Source organism: Corythoichthys intestinalis, chromosome 8 (assembly GCF_030265065.1).
Source record: "Corythoichthys intestinalis isolate RoL2023-P3 chromosome 8, ASM3026506v1, whole genome shotgun sequence".
Taxonomy (NCBI): domain Eukaryota; kingdom Metazoa; phylum Chordata; class Actinopteri; order Syngnathiformes; family Syngnathidae; genus Corythoichthys; species Corythoichthys intestinalis.
Window position 1 is genome coordinate 5,283,535 of NC_080402.1, and position 27,306 is coordinate 5,310,840.

At 41.5% G+C, this 27,306-nt stretch overlaps 3 protein-coding genes across 9 annotated transcripts in view; 2 read left to right on the forward strand and 1 right to left on the reverse strand.

The window, feature by feature from the left end:
- inpp4b (inositol polyphosphate-4-phosphatase type II B) overlaps positions 1-27,306 on the reverse strand; it is a 501,746-nt gene that overhangs the window by 340,330 nt on the left and 134,110 nt on the right. The window lies entirely within an intron of this gene.
- Positions 15,488-17,592, forward strand: LOC130920825 (long neurotoxin MS4-like). The gene is made up of 3 exons (XM_057844298.1): positions 15,488-15,584; positions 17,197-17,295; positions 17,409-17,592. The coding sequence occupies exons 1-3, from the start codon at positions 15,536-15,538 to the stop codon at positions 17,513-17,515; spliced, it is 255 nt and encodes an 84-aa protein (XP_057700281.1). The 5' UTR covers positions 15,488-15,535; the 3' UTR covers positions 17,516-17,592.
- Positions 24,919-26,961, forward strand: LOC130920826 (long neurotoxin MS4-like). The gene is made up of 3 exons (XM_057844300.1): positions 24,919-25,012; positions 26,559-26,657; positions 26,773-26,961. The coding sequence occupies exons 1-3, from the start codon at positions 24,964-24,966 to the stop codon at positions 26,877-26,879; spliced, it is 255 nt and encodes an 84-aa protein (XP_057700283.1). The 5' UTR covers positions 24,919-24,963; the 3' UTR covers positions 26,880-26,961.

Here is a 27,306-nt window from a genome sequence, read left to right on the forward strand (position 1 = left end):
GACCCAGCACAGATAGTATAACCAATGAGGTTTCAGCAGAAATGAGAAGCACCTGACTGCAATCGACTGATTGCACTTGTAAAACAGCAGATTGGTGAAAATGTGTCCTCTTAATGGGTTGCAACAAAAACCCGCACCCACTGCGGCCCTTTGTGGAATAGTTTGCCCACCCCTGCTTTTAACGGAATGTTAATAATGTTAATACGATCTTGTTGATTTATTGTTATAATAAACAAATACAGTCCTTATGTACCGTATGTTGAATGTATATATCCATCTTGTGTCTTATGGCATATTTTATAGATGGTTTGAGTTGCGATTAATTGCGATTAATTAATTTTTAAGACGTAATTAACTCGATTAAAAATTTTAATCGTTTGACGCCCCTAATATATATTTATATATATATATATATATATATATAAGGGATGCAACGAAACACTTAAGTCACGGTTCGGTACGATTTTCGATACAATTCAATACATTTAATGCTCTGAAACAGAAAATACAGCTGTTATTATTATTATTTTTTTTTCTTTTATATGTTTTTTTTTAAAAATAATTTGCTAACAAGCAAAAATATCAGTGTCACCATTTAAACAAGCATTTTAGTGTATAATGTTTATGTGCTTACTTCTTACTGATCTGAAGAATTTTTGTATAAAAGTGCTGAGAACAATCTTTACTGTTTGTAAAGTGGGGCACACTGTTGAATTCTGCAGCTCTCTTAGCAGCTACAGTGTAGATAAGTATTTGATACACTGCCAATGAGAAAAAACCCATTGGCAGTGTATCAAATACTTGTTCTCCCCACTGTATATTTACCATATTAGTAAAACATCCTATTTGTGGTCCGAGTCCATCTGTAACATGTACTGAATTAACAGTATTCGCAGCATTATCTATAGTCACTGGTATGGATTCATTTGGCCTGCTTAACTTCCATTCAGTCATGGCGGTTTCTAATTCATCAATGTAGTACAGTATATGGACTACGCTTCGCTTTGGGCTCACGCAGCTAATGGCATGGGATCTAATGTAGCACGTCTAGGTTGCTATTTGATGATATCTAGCGTGTGCGCCCGAGATTTGGAATGGGATCTAACTAAAGGTCATCTAGGTTGCTATTTGATGATATCTACTGTGCGCGCTTGAGTGTTTTCTGGCCACAGAAATCACTTCTGTTCATTACTGCACAACACCAGCATATGATAATCGACTTTCATAAACAGGACGAGTTTGAAGTACGGCGCTCTTAATTTGCCACTCATTGTTCATCATGAAACCATGAGTTGGCTTTGTCTCCCACGATCTTTAACTTTCTGATCCCATCGTCGCTTCATCAGCATGCGCTAGCTCACGCATGCTAATCGTTTGTAAACACCATGTCAGATGAGGAGTGTAACATCGCGGACATGCGTTGTAGTGAACATCCTTAATATTGAAGACGAAGGTGTATATTTCGTTTTGTATTGTCGAGACAAAGACATGGCGCATTATCCTGCTGAAAGTAGCCATCAGAAGTTGGGTACATTGTGGTCATAAAGGGACCGACATGGTCAGCAACAATACTCAGGCTGTGGCGTTCCGACGATGCTCAATTGGTACCAAGGGGCCCAAAGAGTGCCGAGAAAATATTCCCCACACCATTACACCACCACCAACAGCCTGAACTGTTGATACAAGGCAGGATGGTTCCATGCTTTCATTTTGTTGACGCCAAATTCTGACCCTACCATCCGAATGTCGCAGCATAACTCGAGACTCATCAGACCAGGCAACGTTTTTCCAATCTTCTATTGTCCAATTTCGATGAGCTTGTGCAAATTGTAGCCTCAGTTTCCTGTTCTTAGCTGAAAGGAGCGGCACCCGGCGTGGTCTTCTGCTGCTGTAGCCAGTCTGCCTCAAAGTTGGACGTACTGTGCGTTCAGAGATGCTCTTCTGCCTACCTTGGTTGTAACGGGTGCTTGTTTGAGTCACTGTTGCCTTTCTATCAGCTCTAACCATTCTGGCCATTCTCCTCTGACCTCTGGCATCAACAAGGCATTTCCGCCCACAGAATTGCCGCTCACTGGATATTTTTTCTTTTTCGGACCATTCTCTGTAAACCCTAGAGATGATTGCGCGTGAAAATCCCAGTAGATCAGCAGTTTCTGAAATACTCAGGCCAGCCCTTCTGGCACAAACAACCATGCCATGTTCAAAGTCACTCAAATCACCTTTCTTCCCCATACTGATGCTCAGTTTGAACTGCAGGAGATTCTCTTAAACCATGTCTGCATGCCTAAATGCAATGAGTTGCCGCCATGTGATTGGCTGATTAGAAATTAAGTGTTAACGAGCAGTTGGACAGGTGTACCTAATAAAGTGGCCGGTGAGTGTAGATGTCATGCATCGGGAAGTTAGCTCATGTGGGGAGGACAGTACATATGCGTTCAAGTGATAACAGTAGATGGTATCGGCGCCCTAAATGTTGGTACTCGTCGACACCGATACCACCAATTCGGGCCGGATCGGCGCCGCCTGCCGATACTGGTATCGGTGCAACTTTAGTTTCAATAAGCTTCGGCTTCTTCCGTCTGCCCTTTTCTTTTCGGGCTGAATTAATTGTAAACACATATGTATGTATGTTTGTATGCTGTATGTTTGTTGGATTTGTCATGCGTGAAGGGAAAATGAATAAATAAACACAGACAAGGCTGAAAAAGCAGTTTCTGCTCTTTCACCCCTCTTTAAAATAAACCGCTGTATTTAAAGTGATCCTCTAACTTAAATACATGTAGGCTCTAGTAAACCACAATTGTTCTCTTGTACTAAAATATGTTGTTAGAAACACATACAATGTTAAATCAATGGCAATATTTTATAATATTTAGTCCATAATTTGACCGTTAGTTGGTGCCATGGTTTGCGGGCTCGCAGTGATGACGTAATTAGTATCTTTCCAAATGTGTAGCGTGTTCAACAATTGCTTATTGCTGCCTAAACTCGCAAAGTAAAATGCCACGATGTGCTGCTTTTGGATGCAATTTCCAGTCAAATGGAAACAAGGGGAGTGAAGTGAATGGTCAAGGTGGAATGATTATTTTTAGTGAATAAATGTGCATAAGTGGAAGCTTCTCCCCCTTTTTGGTCCCTGTATGCACGTATCCTACCCACCACGTGTTACAACTGGCGCCCGAACATTTTTCCTTGATCCTCAGTCAAGTAAGTCCCACAGCGGCTTTTCGGATCAGTCTATTTTATGGAATCGACGGCCTGATCACGGCTGCGATATTGCCATGGGATCGGTCTAATTCCTGGATCTTCGAGTGAGTAAAAAAACGCGGATTTGGATTAGTATTGCTATCTTTTTTGTGGACTATTCTTCGTGGGAGTTTTCCCCAAATTATACTAAACAATTAAAGCACTCTGGCACGCTACAGTGACGACAGTGACTCTGACGTGGACCTTACAACAATGTTGGAGTTCTCAGGGAACGCGTGTTTGCGTACTGCTGAGATCCCGAGTGAAGAGTGGTCAAGGTGGAAATATTATTTTTTGTGAATAAATGTGCATAAGTGGAAGCTTCTCCCCTTTCTGGTACTTTTATATACATATCCTAGCTACCACGCATTACAATGTACAAGACCTGGATTACACAAGGTGTGCTCTTTGGCCTGTACTGTATGTAAAGCACACGACAGCTCTGGATGCTAACAATCTACATAATTATATTGGGATAAGTTTGAAAACGCAATATGCTTACCTTGAATATCTGCTAATAAAACCGGACATACATACAGCATACACTCTCGCATCACCAGTTTTGCCCAACTTTTGTCTTATCAGGTATTTGCTGCACGCATTTTTCCCTGAAGCTCGTCTTGTGAACGACCGACAGTACTGTCCTGCTCTTTACTTTTCAGATCTGGTTCAAATAGGAAGGGTAGAACTGACGACATGTTGGGAAAGCAAACGATGACACGCTGGAATTTCGGCAACGGGACCAGTGACGTCACGCACTGCCACGTAACAAGAATGGCAACCTATCACTTAAAATAATTTTACAAACTTTATTAAAACAAAAACATTAAGAGGGGTTTTAATATCAAATTATTATAACTCATACTAACATTTATCTTTTAAGAATTACTTGTCTTAAAAATAGAGGATCCCTTTAAGGCCAAAAGAACTGTTGTGTTTGATAGTACAATATGTCTATATGCTGCCATAGCAGATTCATGGCACATTAAGCCCCCGAACTATTTTTTGTTTGTCCATTTTACCCTGGAGACCCCCATTTACAGACACCGCGCAACTGCTTTTGATTTAACCCAGCCATGAAAAATAGGTAAGTAATTATATTTATGATTTGAAATGTCTATCATTTTTATGTTAGAATCATTCATTGTCTGGTGAGCTATAATTTTCCTGCACTTAACGTTCGTTTTTAGCCCTGTTGTGTTATTTTATATTATTTACGATATTTTTCTGCCACACATTGCTAGTCTGTGAAAAAAAGACCCACAACACACCAGTCCGTGGTGCAAAAAACGTTGGGGACCACTGCTGTATTCATTTGCTTTAATTTTACCAAGTTTCATCCCGCTTTCTACAGCCAAGTCGACTTTGCATGTGAGAGCAATTCTAATTTTAATGAAATATTAATAGTTAAATATATCTTTTAAAACCATGAGTAAGTGAAATAATAAATAGTTGAAATTATACTGTAATTATAAAGCTGACTTTTTGCCAACTGCTTGATTCAAATCATCAAAGGAGCTTTTGGGTGAATAACAAGAACATATTTGAATAAGAGGGAGGTCTGTAAACACTGTTAGTTGATGAATTTGGAAGTTGGATGAATTTGCTTGAACATTGCCTCGTTTTACTCTGCTTTCATAAAAAGTGGAAAGTGAGACGTGAGAAAATGTGAGAAGAGTGTCTAATAAAACCGCATGAATGAAAGTTGACTCAGTGATGCCTAAATTTATATTTAACAAATATACAAGACTACAAAAATATAATGTATATAACATTAAAAGCATTGAAGGCATATATAAGTTCATGAAAATAAGAATTTTCTAATTTTTTGCCATTATTAAGTTGAAAAATACAACTAATAATGGGAAAATGCTAAATCAAATATTAAAAATAAATAAAACCAGAAGGAATAATACAAAATTATAGAATAAAAACAAAAACAAAACAGGAAAATATAGATAAGTCATTGAAAAAAATCTGAAATAAAACAAAAAATAATTTTAGGGATTTAAAAAAAAAAAAAAACTGTATTATAATATCTATAATATACATAACATGTTTAAAATGTATTTTTTTATAATGTATTGATACATACAGTGCCTTGCAAAAGTATTCAGCCCCCTTGAATCTTGCAACCTTTCGCCACATTTCAGGCTTCAAACATAAAGATATGAAATTTAATTTTTTTGTCAAGAATCAACAACAAGTGGGACACAATCGTGAAGCGGAACAACATTTATTGGATAATTTAAACTTTTTTAACAAATAAAAAACTGAAAAGTGGGGCGTGCAATATTATTCGGCCCCTTTACTTTCAGTGCAGCAAACTCACTCCAGAAGTTCAGTGAGGCTCTCTGAATGATCCAATGTTGTCTTAAATGACCGATGATGATAAATAGAATCCCATGTGTGTAATCAAGTCTCCGTATAAATGCACCTGCTCTGTGATAGTCTCAGGGTTCTGTTTAAAGTGCAGAGAGCATTATGAAAACCAGGGAACACACCAGGCAGGTCCGAGATACTGTTGTGGAGAAATTTAAAGCCGGATTTGGATACAAAAAGATTTCCTAAGCTTTAAACATCTCAAGGAGCACTGTGCAAGCCATCACATTGAAATGGAAGGAGCATCAGACCACTGCAAATCTACCAAGACCCGGCCGTCCTTCCAAACTTTCTTCTCAGACAAGGAGAAAACTGATCAAAGATGCAGCCAAGAGGCCCATGATCACTCTGGATGAACTGCAGAGATCTACAGCTGAGGTGGGAGAGTCTGTCCATAGGACAACAATCAGTCGTACACTGCACAAATCTGGCCTTTATGGAAGAGTGGCAAGAAGAAAGCCATTTCTCAAAGATATCCATAAAAAGTCTCGTTTATAGTTTGCCACAAGCCACCTGGGAGACACACCAAACAGGTGGAAGAAGGTGCTCTGGTCAGATGAAACCAAAATTGAACTTTTTGGCCACAATGCAAAACGATATGTTTGGCGTAAAAGCAACACAGCTCATCACCCTGAACACACCATCCCCACTGTCAAACATGGTGGTGGCAGCATCATGGTTTGGGCCTGCTTTTCTTCAGCAGGGACAGGGAAGATGATTAAAATTGACGGGAAGATGGATGCAGCCAAATACAGGAACATTCTGGAAGAAAACCTGTTGGTATCTGCACAGGACCTGAGACTGGGACGGAGATTTATCTTCCAACAGGACAATGATCCAAAAAATAAAGCCAAATCTACAATGGAATGGTTCAAAAATAAACGTATCCAGGTGTTAGAATGGCCAAGTCAAAGTCCAGACCTGAATCCAATCGAGAATCTGTGGAAAGAGCTGAAGACTGCTGTTCACAAACACTCTCCATCCAACCTCACTGAGCTCGAGCTGTTTTGCAAGGAAGAATGGGCAAGAATGTCAGTCTCTCGATGTGCAAAACTGATAGAAACATACCCCAAGCGACTTGCAGCTGTAATTAGAGCAAAAGGTGGCGCTACAAAGTATTAACGCAAGGGGGCCGAATAATATTGCACGCCCCACTTTTCAGTTTTTTATTTGTTAAAAAAGTTTAAATTATCCAATAAATTTTGATCCACTTCACGATTGTGTCCCACTTGTTGTTGATTCTTGACAAAAAATTAAAATTTTATATCTTTATGTTTGAAGCCTGAAATGTGGCGAAAGGTTGCAAGGTTCAAGGGGGCCGAATACTTTTGCAAGGCACTGTAAGCACACATATTTATGCATTTTTAATCAACTAAATTCAATTTATTCAATTAAACTAATTAAATTCATCATTCATTCATTCATTCATTCTTTTTATTGATTTTTTTGTTTTATTTTAGGATTTTTCTGTGTTTTAACCCGTATTTTCAAATTTAGACTGACAAAATAAATAAAAACGTTAAAAACAAATCTCATGTTTTTTCTTTCAAGTAGATGTTTTAAGAAGTTTGAATCATAATACTAAAAAATAATTACTACACCATACATATATAAGTACATCAAAATAAGAATTTTCTAATTTTTTTGTAATTATTAAGTTGAAAAATACAGCTAGAATTGGGAAAAATGCTAAATTAAATATTAAAAATTAATAAATAAAAACAGAAGGAATAATAAAAAATGTATTATAAAATAAATAAAAAACAGGAAAATATAGATAAGTCATTTAAAAAAATCAAATAAAACAAAAAATAATTTTAGGGATTTAAAAAAATATAATATCTATAACATACATATATAAAACAAATATATTTATTTAAAATGTATTTTTTATAATTTATTGATACACAAGCACACATATTTATGTATTTTTAATTAACTAAATTAAATTTATTCAATTATATTAATTACATTCATCATTCATTCATTCTTTTTATAGATTTTTTTGTGTTTTATTTTAGGACTTTACAGTGTTTTAACCCGTATTTTTAAATTTAAGCTGACAAAATAAATAAAAACGTTAAAAACAAATCTCATGTTTTTTCTTTCAAGTAGATGTTTTAAGAAGTTTGAATCATAATACTAAAAAAATAAATACTACTACATAAATATAAGTACATAAAAATAAGAATTTTCTAATTTTTTGTAATTATTATTAAGTTAAAAAATACAACTAGAAATGGGAAAAATGCTAAATATTAAAAATAAATAAAAATAGAAGGAATAATACAAAATTTATTATCAAATAAAAACAACAAAGAAACAGGAAAATATGGATAAATCATTTAAAAAAAACAAAATAATTTTAGGGATTAAAAAAAAAATAGTATTATACTATCTATAACATACATATACATAACAAATATTTTATTTAAAATGTTTTTTTTTTTTGTTAATTTATTGATACATAGGCACACATATTTATGTATTTCTAATTAACTAAATTCAATTTATTCAATTATATTCATTCTTTTTATTGATTTTTTTGTGTTTTATTTTAGGACTACAGTGTTTTAACCCGTATTTTCAAATTTAAACTGACAAAATAAAGTAGATGTTTTAAGAAGTTTGAATCATAATACTAAAAAAAAAAAAAAAAAAACTACTGCACATATATATATATATATATATATATAAGTACATGAAAATAAGAATTTTCTAATTTTTTGTAATTATTATTAAGTTGAAAAATACAACTACAATTGGGAAAAATGCTAAATTAAATATTAAAAATAAATAAAAATAGAATAATCCAAAATTTATTATAGAATAAAAACAAAAAAAGAAACAGGAAAATATAGATAAATCATTAAAAAAAAAAAAAAAATCAAACATAAAAAATAATTTTAGGGATTTAAAAAAATAGTATTATAATATCTATAACATACATATACATAACATAAATATTTTATTTAAAATGTATTTTTTTATAATTTATTGATACACAAGCACACCTATTTATGTATTTTTAATTAACTAAATTCAATTTATTCAATTATATTTATTACATTCATCACTCATTCATTAATTCTTTTTATTGATTTTTTTGTGTTTTATTGTAGGACTTTACAGTGTTTTAACCTGTATTTTCAAATTTAAACTGACAAAATAAATAAAAACGTTAAAAACAAATCTCATGTTTTTTCTTTCAAGTAGATGTTTTGAGAAGTGTGAATCATAATACTTAAAAAATAAATACTACTACATGTATATAAGTACATGAAAATAATAATAATTACAAAAAATTTGAAAATTAAGTTCAAAAATACAATTAGAATTGGGAAAATAAATTCTTTTAAAATTAAACAATGTGATTTCCTGTTTTTTTTGTTTTTTTTTTCCTTTCCCCCAGATCCTGTCTCTCATGGTTGAGGTTCACCCATGTTGACAATTACAGGCCTCTCTCATCTTTACTAGTAGGAGAACTTGCACAATTGTTGGTTGACTTAATACTTATTTGCCCCACTGTATAATTGAAAGAATGCCTCAGGATCAGCAAAACATGGTGATGCTATTTAATATTTACATGAATAAATAAAAGTTGAGCGCAGTTTTTTAAGAAAAATTAATATATGAAAGAGTTTGTAGCTCATCATAATTTGACACATAAGAACGTCTATGAATAAGAGACAAGTGCGTAAACATCATTTGATTACAAGAATAATTCATCTCGTAGATAAGCCCTTTTTATAAAGTGATATCGGAGGGAAGAGCGAACAAGCGAATAACAAGCCTTCAGGTTTCGGGGCTGTTTCCGGGCAACACGGACTTTCAGCTCTATCCATAGATTTTCTATCGGGTTCAGATCTGGTGACTGGCTAGGCCACTCCAGGACCTCAAGATGCTTCTTACGGAGCCACTCTTTAGTTGCCTGGGCTGTGTGCTTTGGGTCGTTGTCATGCTGGAAGACCCAGCCACGACCCATCTTCAGGGCTCTCACTGAAGGAAGGAGGTTGTCAACCAAGATCTGGCGATACATAGCCCCATCCATCCTCCCTTCAATACGGTGCAGTCGTCCTGTACCCTTGGCAGAGAAGCAGCCCCAAAAAATGATGTTTCCTCCTCCATGTTTCACAGTTGGGATGGTGTTCCTCATCCTTCGTTTTCCTCCAAACACGACGAGCCGAGTTTAGACCAAAACGTTCAATTTTGGTCTCATCCGACCACATGACCTTCTCCCATTGCTCCTCTGGATCATCCAGATCAGGGGTCCCCATCTGCCGGGCCGCGGACCGGTACCGGTCCGTGGCGCATTTGCGACCGGGCCGCAAAGAAAAAATAATTTAATAACGACCGCATTCTGGCCGAATTAACCCTGTGCCCCTGCTTAACACACCAATATCTCTGTCTACTCTAGATATAATACTACGGGGTACATTACAATGTTGTCATAGAAGTCCACTGATTGGACTGCTACCAGTACATCTTGTTTGTGTATATAATATATCTATGTGCGCTTGTCCTCGATAATAGCGTATTACTAGGCCGCGGCGCATTATTCCCGGAAATAATTAGCCCCCACACGAGCGAAGATAACAGGAAAACAGGTGTCTTTGGAAATATTTTTACGGCGAAAAGGGCACCTGACGAGCCTACAACCTCGAAGACCCACGAACTGCGAAGGAGTGGATTCGTGACCCGTTTGTGAATAAACAGAGCGATCGCAAACGGCGGCTTTATTAAACGTACATTTGAGACAACAACTCTACCGAGGTTCTGGATTAAAGTCATTCTGGAATATCCTGACATCGCGACAAGAGCGTTGAAAACCTTGCTACAATTTCCAACATCGTATCTTTGTGAAGCGGGCTTCTTAATTAATGTTTAACGACAAGGCGAAGTCGTTAATGGTGAGCGCGGTGTGCAGCTGTTGTGTGAAGCTTACATGGCAGGATGAATCTGAGGAGACGTTTTCTACAAGTTCTTCCATGATCAAACGTAATATTCCTTTCTTTCAAGAAAGTTTGTAGTGTTTACTTTGGAATCGCCGCATTTGCGCATTTTGCGGCTATGTTTAACGTTACGCGCATGCGCAGAACCGCATCGTTGCAATTTTTGATGGGTTGCAAAATTTGTCAGAACACCGGTCGGTGAAAAAAAAGACCCAAATAACACCGGTCCGTGGTGCAAAAAAGGTTGGGGACCCCTGATCCAGATGGTCAGTGGCAAACTTCAGACGTCTCTGGACATGCACTGGCTTCAGCGTGCGCTGTAGGATTTTAATCCAAGACGGCGTAATGTGAAGTGAGTGGTCAAGGTGGAATTATTATTTTTATTGAATAAATGTGCATAAGTGGAAGCTTCTTCCCCTTTTTGGTCCCTGTATGCACGTATCCTACCCACCACGCGTTACAACTGGCGCCCGAACATTTTTCCTGGATCCTCAGTCAAGTAAGGGATCAGTCTATTGTCTGGAACGGTCCCATCGCGTCTGCAATAATGGGTTTGGATCTGTCCTTTTTTTTTTTATTCGTCGGTCCCACAGCGGCTTTTCGGATCAGTCTATTTTATGGAATCGACGGCCTGATCACGGCTGCGATATTGCCATGGGATCGGTCTAATTCCTGGATCTTCGAGTGAGTAAAAAAACGCGGATTTTGATTAGTATTGCTATGTTTTTTAGTTGACTATTCTTCGTGGGAGTTTTCCCCAAATCATACCAAATAATTAAAGCACTATGGCACGCTACAGTGACGACAGTGACTCTGACGTGGACCTTGCAACAATGTTGGAGTTTGTCAGGGAACGCGTGTTTGCGTACTGCTGAGCTCCCGAGTGAAGAGTGGTCAAGGTGGAAATATTATTTTTTGTGAATAAATGTGCATAAGTGGAAGCTTCTCCCCTTTCTGGTACTTTTATACATGTATCCTAGCTACCACGCCACACCAATGTACAAGACCTGGATTACACAAGGTGTGCTCTTCGGCCTATACTGTATGTAAAGCACACGACAGCTCTGGATACTAACAATCTACATAATTATATTGGGATAAGTTTGAAAAGGCAATATGCTTACCTTGAATATCTGCTAATAAAACCGGACTCTCGCTCCTAACCGGAGTTCCAAACAGCATACACTCTCGCGTCACCAGTTTTGCCCAACTTTTGTCTTATCAGGTATTTGCTGCACACATTTTTCCCTGAAGCTCGTCTTGTGAATGACGGACAGTGCTGTCCTGCTCTTCACTTTTCAGATCTGGTTCAAATAGGAAGGGTAGAACTGAGGACATGTTGGGAAAGCTAACTAGTGGAACTGGAATTTAGGCAACGGGACCAGTGACGTCACGCACTGCGACGTAACAAGAATGGCGACCTATCACTTAAAATAATTTTACAAACTTTATTAAAACAAAATCATTAAGAGGGGTTTTAATATCAAATGATCATAACTCATACTAACATTATCTTTTAAGAATTACCTGTCTTAAAAATAGAGGATGCCTTTAAAGTAGTTTCCAAATTGTATAAAAACGAAAACATCAAGAGTAGTTTTAATATCAAAACTATTTTAACTCATAATAACGTTTATCTTTTAAAAACTACAAGTCTTTCAATCCGGGGTTCCCTTTCATATTATGAGAAGAGTTGAATTATCAGGAGAATAAACTTGTTACCCCGAAACTCTTAGGCGACGCCCTCGAATGCTACCAGTGTAATCACTGGCAGTGGCGTGGTCGTAATGAACTCGATTGTCCTAAAAAAAACATGTGACGAAGGTCAAATTTGCGCCACCCTGCGCTCCCTGCCATGTAAGTGGCCACTACAGACGTGCCTAAAATCCGAACTCCCAAATAACGAGACACTGAACTTGTCACGTATTGCCCTTTTTTGCAGCGAGGCATGGACGATACTATCGACGAGCTTGCATGGATGAAGCTGAATGCGAAGCAGAGTATTTCTATAGGAAGAAGTGTTGCGATACGGACCTCTGCAACACGCTTGAATGAAGACGTTCAATTGAAACAATCTTACTTTTAGCTATGTTGAAGGCATGAAAAACTTTTGAAAAGGATTTTTGAGCAGTTTGTCTTTCATTTGCCGTCAATGAGTTGTTTTTGAGCAAAGTCATGCTTTTATGTAAAGATGCACCGATACTAGTATCGGCAGGGGGCGCCGATCCGGCCCGAAATGGGGTTATCGGTATCGGCGAGTACCAACAAAAAAAGACGCCGATACCATTTACCGGTCCATTATTATAACATTTGACCGCAGCCTTTTTTCCTCCTGGCGCTCACTACACTCCGTGTCTCTGTGTTGTGTGATGACACGTGAACACCAAGCAGCTATCGCTATTGGCCTGCTCCAGACGAATGAGAGCGGGCCAATAGCCACTCCTGACCAATGACAAGGTGCTTTTTCATATGGAGGAAAAACAAACCAGGAGAAATGGCGGCGGTCGGGAAATATTTCGAAATAGAAATCCCGTCAATTAAAATCAATGGCGTCATGCAAGATTTGCGGCCTGAAAGTTTCGAGATGTGGAGTTAAATCGGCCAGTTTCAATACCTCGAACCTGATAAAATATTTGAAGACGAAACATGAACGAACACGATAAGTTTCAGCCTGCCTCCACTTGGGGCAGGATCTCAACCCGGAGAGGGCATGCCACCCTTTTCCGGCTGAGGACCATGGTCTCGGATTTGGAGGTGCTGATCTTCATCCCAACCGCTTCACACTCGGCTGCGAACCGCCCCAGTGAGAGTTGGAGGTCACTGCTTGATGAAGCCAACAGCACCACATCATCTGCAAAAAGCAGAGATGCAATGCTGAGGCCAACAAACCGGACACCCTCAACGCTTCGGCTGCGCCTAGAAATTCTGTCCATAAAAATTATCAACAGAATCGGTGACTAAGGGCAGCCTTGGCGGAGTCCAATCCTCACTGGGAACGAATTTGACTTACTGCAATGCGGACCAGACTCTGACACCGGTCGTACAGGGACCGAACAGCCCTTACCAAGGGGCTCGGTACCCCGTACTCCCGGAGCACCCTCCACAGGACTCCCCTAGGCACACGGTCGAACGCCTTCTCCAAATCCACAAAACACATGTGGACTGGTTGGGCGAACTACCATGCACCCTCGAGGACCCTGCCGAGGGAATTAAAAATTCAACAGAAGCGTATTGTAGTTTCACTGTCAGCGCTGCAGTAATGTGTCAGCGCTACACTCCGATTGGTGTATTGGATACACCAACGCGACGGCCGTAATACTGGTGTGTGTGGCCAGAGTGTGCACATCTGATGTTGCTCACCGTGGTCCACAGTGTGCTCAGAGAGCTTGTGTGTCTGCTCAGACAAATGAAAAATTAGAGGGAACATTGCGAGTCTCAGGGCAGCTGTTTCGTGAGTCTCCTTGAAGTGGCGACAATTTCGACAGGTGAAAAAGTCATGCAAGTGAAACTGATCGCGTCTCCGTGACTTGCGGTGAGACGCAGTTCACATTTTTTTGGTTTAATTTTTTTCCCTACGCATTTTTTGTATACTTTAGTTCACTCGTCATTTACTTGGGAGGAGCAAGCCCCGCTGCTGGCTGAGCGGAGACTTAACGCCCGAGACAACCTCTGTACAAACGCCCATCTCCGTGCAATCCGCGACAGGAGGACCACCCGTGGGCACTGAATTGGAGCTTATCATTGCGACGTATATTTGAAGGTCCTAGACAAATCTGTGAACATTTCGTCATTGTTGATGAAAACAACACTGCCCTGTACTGAGATATGTAACAAACCGTGACGTGTGGGTTCTACAACACCCTGTCATGACAAAAAGTAAATATTGAAGGCACCCAGTGCCCATTGTAGCAATGCAGCCCCAAAACATACTCGTCTCCTCCATGACAGGTGAAAAAGTCATGAAAGTGAAACTGATAGCGCCTCTGTGGCTTGTGTTGACACGCAGTTCACTTTCGTGGTTTAATTTTCCCTTACGCATTTTTTGTATACTCCAGTTCACTCGGCATTTGTTTGGGAGGGGCCAGCCCCGCTGCTGGCTGAGCGGAGACTTAACGCCCGAAACTAGCTCTTTACAAAAGCCCATTTCCGTGCAGTCCGCGACAGGAGGACCACTCGTGGGCACTGAATTGGAGCCTGTTTATTGCGACGTATATTTGAAGGTCCTAGAAAAATCAACATTTCATCATTGATGACGAAAACAACACTCCCCTGTACTGAGGTATGCAACAAACTGTGACGTGTGTGTACTACTATAACAAACGGAAATACTGAACACACCCAGTGCCCGTTGTAGCAAAGCAGCCCCAAACCATAAACGTCTCCTTCAGGGATACACGTACTTCGTTGCATGAACGAATCAATATGCCCAAGTATTTTTGGCTGTAACAAAGAACTCTGCTAATCACAAGAGCATGGAAGGAAGACATCTAGGTTTCGGATTCAAACCATCTTTCATCTAGCTGTGTTGAAAGCATTAAAAATGTTCGAAAAAAGCTTTCGTGAGCACATATTCTCTCATTCTTCGTGAATTAAGAATTTATATGTCAGAATGTTACTTGATGATAGTCGAAGAAAAACTATTTGCTTAGTTTTTCTATGCTGTCTGCAGACATATCAGCATTGGCTGTGAGAATCATTTCTCATCAATAAAAGATCAAAACATTTTTAAAACGATGAATATGTAGAATTGTAAATATTTGACTCATCTCTATGATGATCGAATTATTGATCTCATTCAGAAAAGTTCAGAGAACACATTTGGATATTAGAAGAGTCTGTAAACACTTTTAGTTCAAAGGAATATGTTCTATAAAAGCAGACTTTTCAACCAAGTCATCATTGGAGAGACGACACTGAAGTAGACGAAACGACCACAAACTGTTGAGTACAACACAATGAAGTGCTTGGTTTTGGTTTTGAGCCTCGCCCTGCTGCTTACAGTTGGTGAGTATACTTTTCTTGCTTCATTTTCAGTCTTCATATGAAAATCACGTTAACATTTCAAGAGACAAAAGACTGAGGTGGATAAAATGTGGTGGCGCGGTGGCCAAGTGGTTAGCACGTCTGCCTCACAGTTTTGAGATCAAGGGTTCAATCCCGTGCTCTGGCCTTCCTGTGCGGAGTTTGCATGTTCTCCCCGTGCCTGCGTGGACTCTGGTTACCACCCACATCAAAACATGCGTGGTAGGCTGATTGAACACTCTAAAATTGTCCAGGTATCAGTGTGTGCGTCATTAGTTGTAGGTGTCATTGTGTACCCCGCCTACTGCCCGTAGTTAGCTGGGATAGGCTCCAGCACCTCCGCAACCCTTGTGAGGATAAGCGGCATGGAAAATAAAATGTGGGCCGGAAGCAGTCCTTTTGGGTGTCCAATATCACCCATGTAAGCATGTTAAGAAAATTGCAGTTAGGTCCTTCCTGCTGTCATACCGGGCGCCCCTCCCGGCCTGAGGGTGGGGTCTGTCCCATTTGGCCTGTCTCCAGCCCGGTCCTCTGCTCTGGGGCTGTGGCGGCTGCCGCTGCCCATCTATCGGCTGGGTCGTCAGCAGGGCCTGCCGGGGCCCATGGGGCCTAGGGTAAGGCTTGTTGTCCCCTGCCCGTGGGGTGGGTATCCCTTGGTCTCCAGCGCTCGGTGTGGGGCCTAATGAGTGTGGCACGTCCCTCTCCCCTCAACTCCGCTAATCTCTGGCAAATGGGCCACTGCCATGTCCCCAGGACCCAGGGTGCGTCCCCTAGACAATGCGTGCCCCCCTCTACTAGCCTTCAGGGAAAGAACGAGGAGTTGCGTCACCACCCCTCGTGCCTGCCCCCACCACCACCCACCCATCCGGACTCCCAGCCAACGCTGCAACCCCCTGCCTGACGCAGCCCAGTACGATTCCCATTGCCCACTAGGTCCGGGGCTGGAGAGGACCCCCACCCGGAGGCTGCAACACCTCCGATGCTTAGCCGGCGAACCGCGAGGTCCTAGGAGGACGCCCAGGTGGAAAGGGGAGAGGAAGGTGGAAGCGGGAGAATTCCAAGAGGTGAAGCGGGACCAGAGCCCCACTTGAGGTTGTATGAATGACTATCAGACAGGTGTGTCATGCTTGCAAAGCTAAAGACTTCCTCCTACATCCTAAAAGCATGCGAGATGGGCTGATTGAATGCTCAAAATTCTTTATAGATGTGACTGCGAGTGCGAAACGTTTGTCTACATGTGCCCTGCAATTGGCTGGAAATCAGCCCAGGGTGTACCCTGAATCCTACCCATAGTTAGCTAGAAATCAGCCCAGGGTGTACCCTTAATCCTACCTATAGTTAGCTAGGATAGGCTCCAGCACCCTTGCAACCCTCGTGAGGCTAGGCGGTACAGAAGATGAGAAGATTTAATATTTTTTTTATGAGTACTTATTTTATGTACCTAGTTATCCCTCCAATTCTTGATGTATATATATGTCAACTCTTTGGAAGTATACCCGTGACAAACTCATTTCAATTCACCGATATATTATGGGTAAAAGATACACAGTGCGTTTAATGTACCAAGTTTAACCTGTTCTACCTCCATCCTTAGGTGATGCTCTGAAATGCAAAAAGTGTTTTTTTAGGAGCTGTAACAATGAGGAAACATGTGATGATGGCGAAGTGTGCGGAGTCAAGAAACTCTTTGGCAGTAAGTTCTTGTCGCGTGCCTTAATGTAAAAGAAAAACTTTGAAGGCACCCAGTGCTAGTTGTAGCAAAGCAGCCCCGAAGTACAACAGTCAAATTGCTTTCTTTGTCTCCAGAATTCCCTATACAACGCTGCGTGAGCAAATTTATGTGCCCACGCCTTTTTATGAACATGTTCGCCAGAGGAAAGTGCTGCGAGACCGACCTCTGCAACACCGCATAATCCACAAGAGCATGGAAGGAAGACATCTGAGTTTAGCATTCAAACCATCTTCCTTTTCGCTGTGATTAAAGCATTAAAAAAGGGTTTATTCCATTCTGCTTTTCTTGTTTCATATGAAAATAATGTTAACATTTCATTAGACATGCTACAGATGACGTCCTTTCTCTTTATTTGGAATGGTTTAGCTTCATGTGCTTCTTATTACTTTATGAGAATAGGGAAAAAAATGGAAAATTCAGCAAAATTATCAAGGGTTTAGGCATAGTATATATAGTATAGTAGAGAGACTTTTTATTCCTAACCCAATACTGAATTAATGTTAACTAATTTCAAATATCTTTGAACCTGAAAATGTCAACTTAGACAAGATATATATATATTTTTTTTCGCTTTTGAAAGTTTCAAGAAACATTCTATTTCAATCGTTTCTTTTTTTCCAGATTACAAGACTTTTGGCCTTGATTTAGCACAGTGCTTCGCAATTATTTTCTGTTACGCACCCCCCAAGGAAGACGTAAATGTTTCAAGCCCCCCCCAAACTCTGCTGCCACTGTAAATAGTATCATTTGTCTATAATATTACTATTATAAGTACGCCTCTGCCTCACATTGTATCCTTTTTATTTTATTTTTTTTTTTTTTGAGAAAATAAGAGATTGACTTATAAAGTATGACTTTATTAACATTGTTTTGTTTGTAATAGAAAAGACTTAACGCGCATCATTTTGCCTGAATAAAAAAAAAAAAAAAAAAAAAAAAAGTGACATCAAAACTGTAAAAATACATTCAAGGTACATTTTTTACCATTTGATACTGAAAAATAAAATCAGTAAATAATAAATTCTAATTGATTAGAAACATTAAAGAGCATACGAAAGGAGAAAAAAAAGTCTTAAATAGCATTATTATGTGAATTAGAATCATATTTTGAGATGATTCGACTATATACAACAATTTAGATAAGCGCAGATGACGAGAAATTAGTCTTTTAATCTGCCGGTTAGCCACGCCTACCAATATAGGGCTTTAGTGTCCCCAACAGGTAGATGACATCAGCGGGAGACTGGGCTCATCGGTTGCCATGTTCCCATTGAGGGGGAATTATTCAGAACGAGGAAAACGCGACGAAGAGAGTCGCAAAATGTCATTGTTTCAGTCTCTCTACGCCAATATTTTTACAGGATATTCTTTTTATCCAAGTATTTTATTCCCCAATAGCTATATAAATGGCTTGAGAAGGATCAGTCAGCCCGTCGAGGGGGAACTATTCACAACGAGGAAAACGCGACGAAGAGAGCTGCAAAATGTCATTGTTTCTGTCTCTTTATTTCAATATTTTTACAGGATATTCTTTTTATCCAAGTATTTTCCCCAATTGCTAAATAAATGGCATGGTCATGACAAATAACAGTCTTGTGCTAAATGGAATATGAAATAATAAAAATGCATTTATTCAGGACGACATGGCAAAATTACTCCATAATGGTCAAAATTGTCGACTTCACCTTTACTGTCGCACCTCCCAAACGATATTTTATGACACCTAAATCGGACATATGTCATTTCCCTTCCCCGGCTTCGAAGAATGTAAACAAACCAAAAGGCGTGAAAGCTAGCCGACATGCTAACCCGAACCGAGTGATGTTTCAAAGTCTTCGAAGCGGAAAATCACACATAACTATCCTGGATTATTTGACATGACGACTGGGTTGTCGATTGTCTTCGCGGATCGGCAAACCTCCCGGCGGAGAGCAATTTACAGTTCGTTCCCCGGAGGAGGGTGGCTGCAGTTGTTGTGCAGCTAACGTGCTGCTAATGTGCACGAGGAGAGCTTTTTACATGCCTATCAATGATCAAACGTAAGTAGTCCTTTATTTAAAGAAAGTTTGTAGTGTTTACTTTGTAATCGCTGTATTTGTATTTGACAATACTAAACAAGATGTTTACTCACTTCCTCGTCAGTCCAATGGTCCCACAGTAAATATCCATGGTGAATGGGAACCTTTTGAAACTCCAAAAAGGCGCATACGCCTCTCCCTCATACAGAATAATTTTTCTGCAGCCGTTTGGCTGGTGTGATGCGAAAAATAAACGTATTAATCCGCAAAATCAGCTGAATCCTTCGTCCTCATACACAACAGTACACTGTAGCGTGAAGAGGACGTCTTCTACCGTACACGTCACAGCGCCCTCCTCCTCAATGCAAGACCGAAGCCGGAAGTCACTCATTTTCATGGCGCTGGATTCAAAAAACTAAATAAATATAGCAATCGCTTCCACACACATCCAAGCGGTCCATATCATTCAGAAGTATAAAATACCACGTGTATTATGAAATAAACATGCTTTTTCGTGTCACATGCACTTTAACTCATGAGGACTATATGCCAAAAAATTTGACCAAAAAAACAAAACTGAACCGAAGAAAAAAAAGTGTCTTGGAAAGAAGGACAGTTTTTATTTTCGCTGCTCGCTGCTCACAATATCACCTCCAGTTTGCAATGGTGTGGGGTTATTTTGCACTGAGCATGCTAACAGTGCTCACTGGTTTACTGATATAACACGGACAAAGCGGGACGATTGTTGGCAATGTTCGGCACGTTTTCGCTGAAAAACAACCAAGCGGCTTATCAATGAGATTGGGGTCTAATGTCTTTAAGTGGCGTCTTAATTTATTTGGCTTCCGGCTGTCCGCTATAATCATTTTTAGACACAGTAAACAGTGGTCTTTCCTCATCTACCACTGTATTAAATGTCAAAGCCAGAAGGCAAACGGCCCGAAAAAAGCGCATTCTCGGCGGCCGAGGGAGAACCGTTGGCGAGGGCGGTCGTCGTGACGATCCCAAGCCGAAAATACCACTTCTCGGGCGGCGACGTGAGAACCGGACAAGACTGCGTGAGTGAGTCCGGTCGGAAAACGGCTTTCGAAAACGGCGGTGGCACACTGCTCGTCATATCTGTTTTCTGTGTGCGCTGAGTGCTCTTCCTTAGTTCAAAAATACTGCGCGCAGTCTGAAAATGAGAGCGCCACTGCCACCCACTGAGTGGATGTGCAAATACACTTTATTCCAGTACGGCAAAAAAATATGTATATATTTGAGAAGTACTGATACAAACCTGACATTTTAGATCAGGTTTTGGACAGGTTTGCCCCTAATTTAGGTTTATTTCATTTTTATTCAAAGCACAGCCCATATCGTGAATCACATGTTTTTATTTTGACACTTGCACTGTAAAATTTTGTATGATGATGATGATTTGTAATTTTTTTTATGATCAAGTGCATTACTTACTTGGTCACTTTTGTGTCAGCAGTCACATATCTTCACTCGCCCCCCTCCCAGTCAATGGCTGCTAATGAGGTAACAAGGAAGTGACCCAAACATGCACCAAAACCAACAGTCCGAGTCAGTTTTGTGAGCAGTTTTTTTCCCTGAGCGTATATGAACGCATCATGCAGGAGCAAGAGTGAGGGGACACTCTGCTTTTACGAGCAGTTGCTGAGTTGTGATTGAAATAAATCTTTAGAAAACAACAACAAAAGCTGGACAAGATTGGAGGACTTCAAAGTGGAGGAGGGACCAAATCAGGGTTCAGCTCTGACCGCCTTTTTGTTCGTTATGGTAATGGACAGGATAACAGACGAGGTTAGACAGGAATCTCCATGGAATATGACGTTTTCAGATGACATTGTGATCTGTAGTGAGAGCAGGGAAGTGAAAATAGAGGTGTAGAGGTTTTCTCTGGAAAGGAGGGGAATGAAGTTTAGCCGTAGCAAAATGGGTGTATCTGTGTACAAATGAGAGGGACCCAAGTGGAAGGATACTGGGAGAAGATACCAGTAAGGCGGAGGAGTTTAAGTATTTGGTAGTTTCAACAGTCCAGAGCAATGGAGAGTGTGGAAAAGAAATGAAGCGTGTACAGGCAGGCTGGAATGGGTGGAGAAAAAAGTGTCAGGTGTGATGTGTGATGGAAGGGTTCCAGCTAAAATGAAAGGAAAAGTTTATAAAACTGTGTTGGGACCAGCAATGGAGGTAGAGCTGGAGGTGGCAAAGATGAAGATAGTGAGGTTCTCTATTGTAGTGACTAGGATTGATAGGATCAGGAATCAGCATATCAAAGGAACAGCGCATGTTAGAGGATTTGGAGATAAAGTCAGAGAAGCCTGTCAGAGATGGTTTTTTGCATGTCAAGACCAGAGATAGTGTGTAGTGTGTATAATGGCAAAATTTCCATAGGCCAGGCAGGAGGTCTAGAGGACGAACAAATAGGAGGTTATGGATGTAGTTAAAGAGGACATTAAGGTAGTTGGTGTGAGAGCAGAGCATGCAAAGGACAGGGTTAAATGGAGACAACAGATTCGCTGTGGCGACTCCTGAAAGGAAAAGCCGAAAGGAAAACTCAAAGGTTTTCATAACAGTGGCCGAGACAGGTGAAGTCTCTCAGGCAACGGTCCTTCTGAGGTGCGCGCGTGGGCAGTCGCGCTCTGCTTGCACATACTCAGTGCACCAGACAATCTATGCAGCGCACGAAATTCAAAATTCATCCATCCATCCATCCATTATCTTCCACTTAGTCCGGGGTCGGGTCATGGGGGTAGCAGCTTTAGCAGGGAAGCCCAGACTTCTCTCCCCAGCCACTTCAGCCAGCTCCTCCGGCGGGATTCCAAGGCATTCCCAGGCCAGCCGAGCGACAGTCTCTCCAGCGTGTCCTGGGTCGACCCCGGGGCCTCCCGCCGGTGGGACATGCCCAGAACACCTCTCCAGGGAGGCGTCCAGGAGGCATCCGAACCAGATGCCTGAGCCACCTCAACTGGCTCCTCTCAACGTGGAGGAGTAGCGGCTCGACACCAAGCCCTTCCCGGATGACCGAGCTTCTCACCTTATCTCTAAGGGAGAGCCCGGACACCCTGCGGAGGAAACTCATTTCGGCCGCTTGTATCCGGGATTTTGTTCTTTCGGTCACGACCCACAGCTCGTGACCATAGGTGAGGGTAGGACCGTAGATCGACCGGTAAATCGAGAGCTTCGCCTTTTGGCTCAGCTCCTTCTTCACCGCAACGGACTGGTGCAGAGTCCGCATCACTGCAGACGCTGCACCGATCCGCCTGTCTATCTCCCGCTCCCTCCTACCCTCACTTGTGAACAAGACCCCAAGATACTTGAACTCCTCCACTTGGGGCAGGATCTCAACCCGGAGAGGGCATGCCACCCTTTTCCGGCTGAGGACCATGGTCTCGGATTTGGAGATGCTGATCTTCATCCCAACCGCTTCACACTCGGCTGCGAACCGCCTCAGTGAGAGTTGGAGGTCACGGCTTGATGAAGCCAACAGCACCACATCATCTGCAAAAAGCAGAGATGCAATGCTGAGGCCACCAAACCGGACACCCTCAACGCTTCGGCTGCGCCTAGAAATTCTGTCCATAAAAATTATCAACAGAATCGGTGACAAAGGGCAGCCTTGGCGGAGTCCAATCCTCACTGGGAACGAATTCGACTTACTGAGGGCAATGCGGACCAGACTCTGACACCGGTCGTACAGGGACAGAACAGCCCTTACCAAGGGGCTCGGTACCCCGTACTCCCGGAGCACCCTCCACAGGACTCATCTAGGCACACGGTCGAACGCCTTCTCCAAATCCACAAAACACATGTGGACTGGTTGGGCGAACTCCCATGCACCCTCGAGGCCCCTGCCGAGGGAATAAAAAATTCAACAGAAGCGAATTGTAGTGTCACTGTCAGCGCCGCAGTAATGTGTCAGCGCTACACTCCGATTGGTGTATTCGATACACCAACGCGACGGCCGTAATACTGGTGTGTGGCCAGAGTGTGCACATCTGATGTTGCTCACCGTGGTCCACAGTGTACTCAGGGAGCTTGTGTGTCTGCTCAGATAAATGAAAAATTAGAGGAAACATTGTGAGTCTCAGGGCAGCAGTTTCGTGACTCTCCTTGAAGTAGCGACAATTTTGACAGGTGAAAAAGTCATGAAAGTGAAACTGATCCCGTCTCCGTGACGTGTGGTGAGACGCAGTTCACATATTTGGTTTAATGTTTTTTCCCTACGCATTTTTTTGTATACTTTAGTTCACTCGTCATTTAGTTGGGAGGAGCAAGCTCCACTGCTGGCTGAGCGGAGACTTAACGCCCGAGACAACCTCTGTACAAACGCCCATCTCCGTGCAATCCGCGACAGGAGGACCACCTGTGGGCACTGAATTGGAGCTTATTATTGCGACGTATATTTGAAGGTCCTAGACAAATCTGTGAACATTTCGTCATCGTTGACGAAAACAACACTGACCTGTACTGAGATCTGTAACAAACCGTGACGTGTGGGTACTATAACACCCCTACATGACAAAAAGTAAATATTGAAGGCACCCAGTGCCCACTGTAGCAAAGCAGCCCCAAAACATTCTCGTCTCCTCCATGACAGGTGAAAAAGTCATGAAAGTGAAACTGATAGCGCCTCTGTGGCTTGTGTTGACACGCAGTTCACTTTCGTGCTTAAATTTTCCCTTACGCATTTTTTGTATACTCCAGTTCACTCGGCATTTGTTTGGGAGGGGCCAGCCCCACTGCTGGCTGAGCGGAGACCTAACGCCCGAAACTAGCTCTTTACAAAAGCCCATTTCCGTGCAGTCTGCGACAGGAGGACCACTCGTGGGCACTGAATTGGAGCTTGTTTATTGCGACGTATATTTGAAGGTCCTAGAAAAAAATCAACATTTCATCAGCGATGACGAAAACAACATTGCCCTGTACTGAGGTATGCAACAAACTGTGACGTGTATGTACTACTATAACAAACGGAAATACTGAAGGCACCCAGTGCCCGTTGTAGCAAAGCAGCCCCAAACCATAAACGTCTCCTTCAGGGATACACGTACTTCGTTGCATGAACGAATCAATATGCCCAAGTATTTTTGGCTGTAACAAAGAACTCTGCTAATCACAAGAGCATGGAAGGAAGACATCTCTGTCTAGGATTCAAACCATCTTTCATCTAGCTGTGCTGAAAGCATGAAAAATATTCGAATAAAGCTTTCGTGAACACATATTCTCTCATTCTTCGTGAATTAAGAATTTATATGTCAGAATGTTACTTGATGATAGTCGAAGAAAAACTATTTGCTTAGTTTTTCTATGCTGTCTGCAGACATCAGCATTGGCTGTGAGAATCATTTCTCACCAATAAAAGATCAAAACATTTTTAAAACGATGAATATGTAGAATTGTAAATATTTGACTCATCTCTATGATGATCGAATTATAGATCTCATTCAAAAAAGTTCAGAGAACACATTTGGATATTAGAAGAGTCTGTAAACACTTTTAGTTCAAAGGAATATGTTCTATAAAAGCAGATTTTTCAACCAAGTCATCATTGGAGAGACGACACTGAAGTAGACGAAACGACCAAACTGTTGAGTACAACACGATGAAGTGCTTGGTTTTGGTTTTGAGCCTCGCCCTGCTGCTTACAGTTGGTGAGTCTACTTTTCTTGCTTCATTTTCAGTCTTCATATGAAAGTCACGTTAACATTTCAAGAGACAAAAGACTGAGGTGGATAAAATGTGGCGCGGTGGCCAAGTGGTTAGCACGTCTGCCTCACAGTTTTGAGATCAAGGGTTTAATCCCGTGCTCTGGCCTTCCTGTGTGGAGTTTGCATGTCCTCCCCGTGCCTGCGTGGGACTCCGGTTTCCACCCACATCAAAACATGCTTGGTAGGCTGATTGAACACTCTAAAATTGTCCATAGGTATGATTGTGTGCGTGATTAGTTGTATGTGTCATTGTGCCCTGCGATTAGCTGGCAACGAATTCAGGGTGTACCCCGCCTACTGCCCGTAGTTAGCTGGGATAGGCTCCAGCACCTCCGCAACCCTCGTGAGGATAAGCGGCATGGAAAATAAAATGTGGGCCGGAAGCAGTCCTTTTGGGTGTCCAATATCACCCATGTATGCATGTTAAGAAAATTGCAGTTAGGTCCTTCCTGCTGTCATACCGGGCCCCCTCCCGGCCTGAGGGTGGGGTCTGTCCCCTCTGGCCTGTCTCCAGCCACGTCCTCTTCTCTGGGGCTGTGGCGGCTGCCGCTGCCCATCTATCGGCTGGGTCGTCAGCGGGGCCCATGGGGCCTAGGGTAGGGCTTGTTGTCCCCTGCCGGCTGGGTGGGTATCCCTTGGTCTCCGGCACTCAGTGTGGTGCCTAGCGAGTGTGGCACGTCCCTCTCAACTCAGCGAATCTCTGGCAAATGGGCCACTGCCATGTCCCCAGGACCCAGGGCGCGTCCCCCAGACCATACGTGCCCCCCTCTACCAGCCCTCAAGGAAAGAACGAGGAGTTGCGTCACCACCCCTCGTGCCCGCCCCCACCACCACCCACCCATCCGGACTCCCAGCCAACACTGCAACCCCCTGCCTGACGCAGCCCACAGCAGAGTTCCCATTGCCCTCCGATGCTTAGCCGGCGAACCACACCGAGGTCCTAGGAGGACGCCCAGACGGAAAGGGGAGCGGAAGACGGAAACGGGAGAATTCCAAGAGGTGAAGCGGGACCAGAGCCCCAGTTGAGGTTGTATGAATGACTGAATCAGACAGGTGTGTCATGCTTGCAAAGCTAAAGACTTCCTCCTACATCCCAAAAGCATGCAAGATGGGCTGATTGAATGCTCAAAATTCTCTATAGATGTGACTGCGAGTGCGAAAAGTTTGTCTATATGTGCCCTGCAATTGGCTGGAAACCAGTTCAGGGTGTACCCTGAATCCTAACCATAGTTAGCTAGGATAGGCTCCAGCACCCTTGCAACCCTCGTGAGGCTAGGCGGTACAGAAGATGAGAAGATTTAATATTTTTTTTATGAGTACTTATTTTATGTACCTAGGTATCCCTCCAATTCTTTACGTATACAGTATATGTCAACTCTTTGGAAGTATACCCGTGACAAACTCATTTCAATTCACCGATATATTATGGGTAAAAGATACACAGTGTGTTTAATGTACCAAGTTTAACCTGTTCTACCTCCATCCTTAGGTGATGCTCTCAAATGCAAAAAGTGTTTTTTTAGGAACTGTAACAATGAGGAAACATGTGATGCTGGCGAAGTGTGCGGAGTCAAGAAACTCTTTGGCAGTAAGTTCTTGTCGTGTACCTTAATGTAAAAGAAAAAAACTTTGAAGGCACCCAGTGCTAGTTGTAGCAAAGCAGCCCCGAAGTACTACAGTCAAATTGCTTTCTTTGTCTCCAGAATTCCCTATACAGCGCTGCGTGAGGAAATTTATGTGCCCACGCCTTTTTATGAACAGAATCGCCAAAGGAAAGTGCTGCGAGACAGACCTCTGCAACACCGCATAATCCACAAGAGCATGGAAGGAAGACATCCGAGTTTAGCATTCAAACCATCTTCCTTTTCGCTGTGATTAAAGCATTAAAAAAGGTTTCATTCCATTCTGCTTTTCTTGCTTCATATGAAAATAATGTTAACATTTTATGAGACAAGCTACAGATGACTTCCTTTCTCTTTATTTGGAAAGCTTTAGCGTCTTGTGCTTCTTATTACTTTATGAGAATAGGGAAAAAATGGAAAATTCAGCAAAACTATCAAGGGTTTATGTAAAGTCTATATAGTATAGTAGAAAGACTTTTTTATTCCTAACCCAATACTGAATTAATCTTAACTAATTTGATTCACTAAATTTAAAATGTACATAAATGGAAGTAATATATATATATATTACTTTTTAAGGGCTTAAAAGTAACAAAATAATCCAGAAATACAATG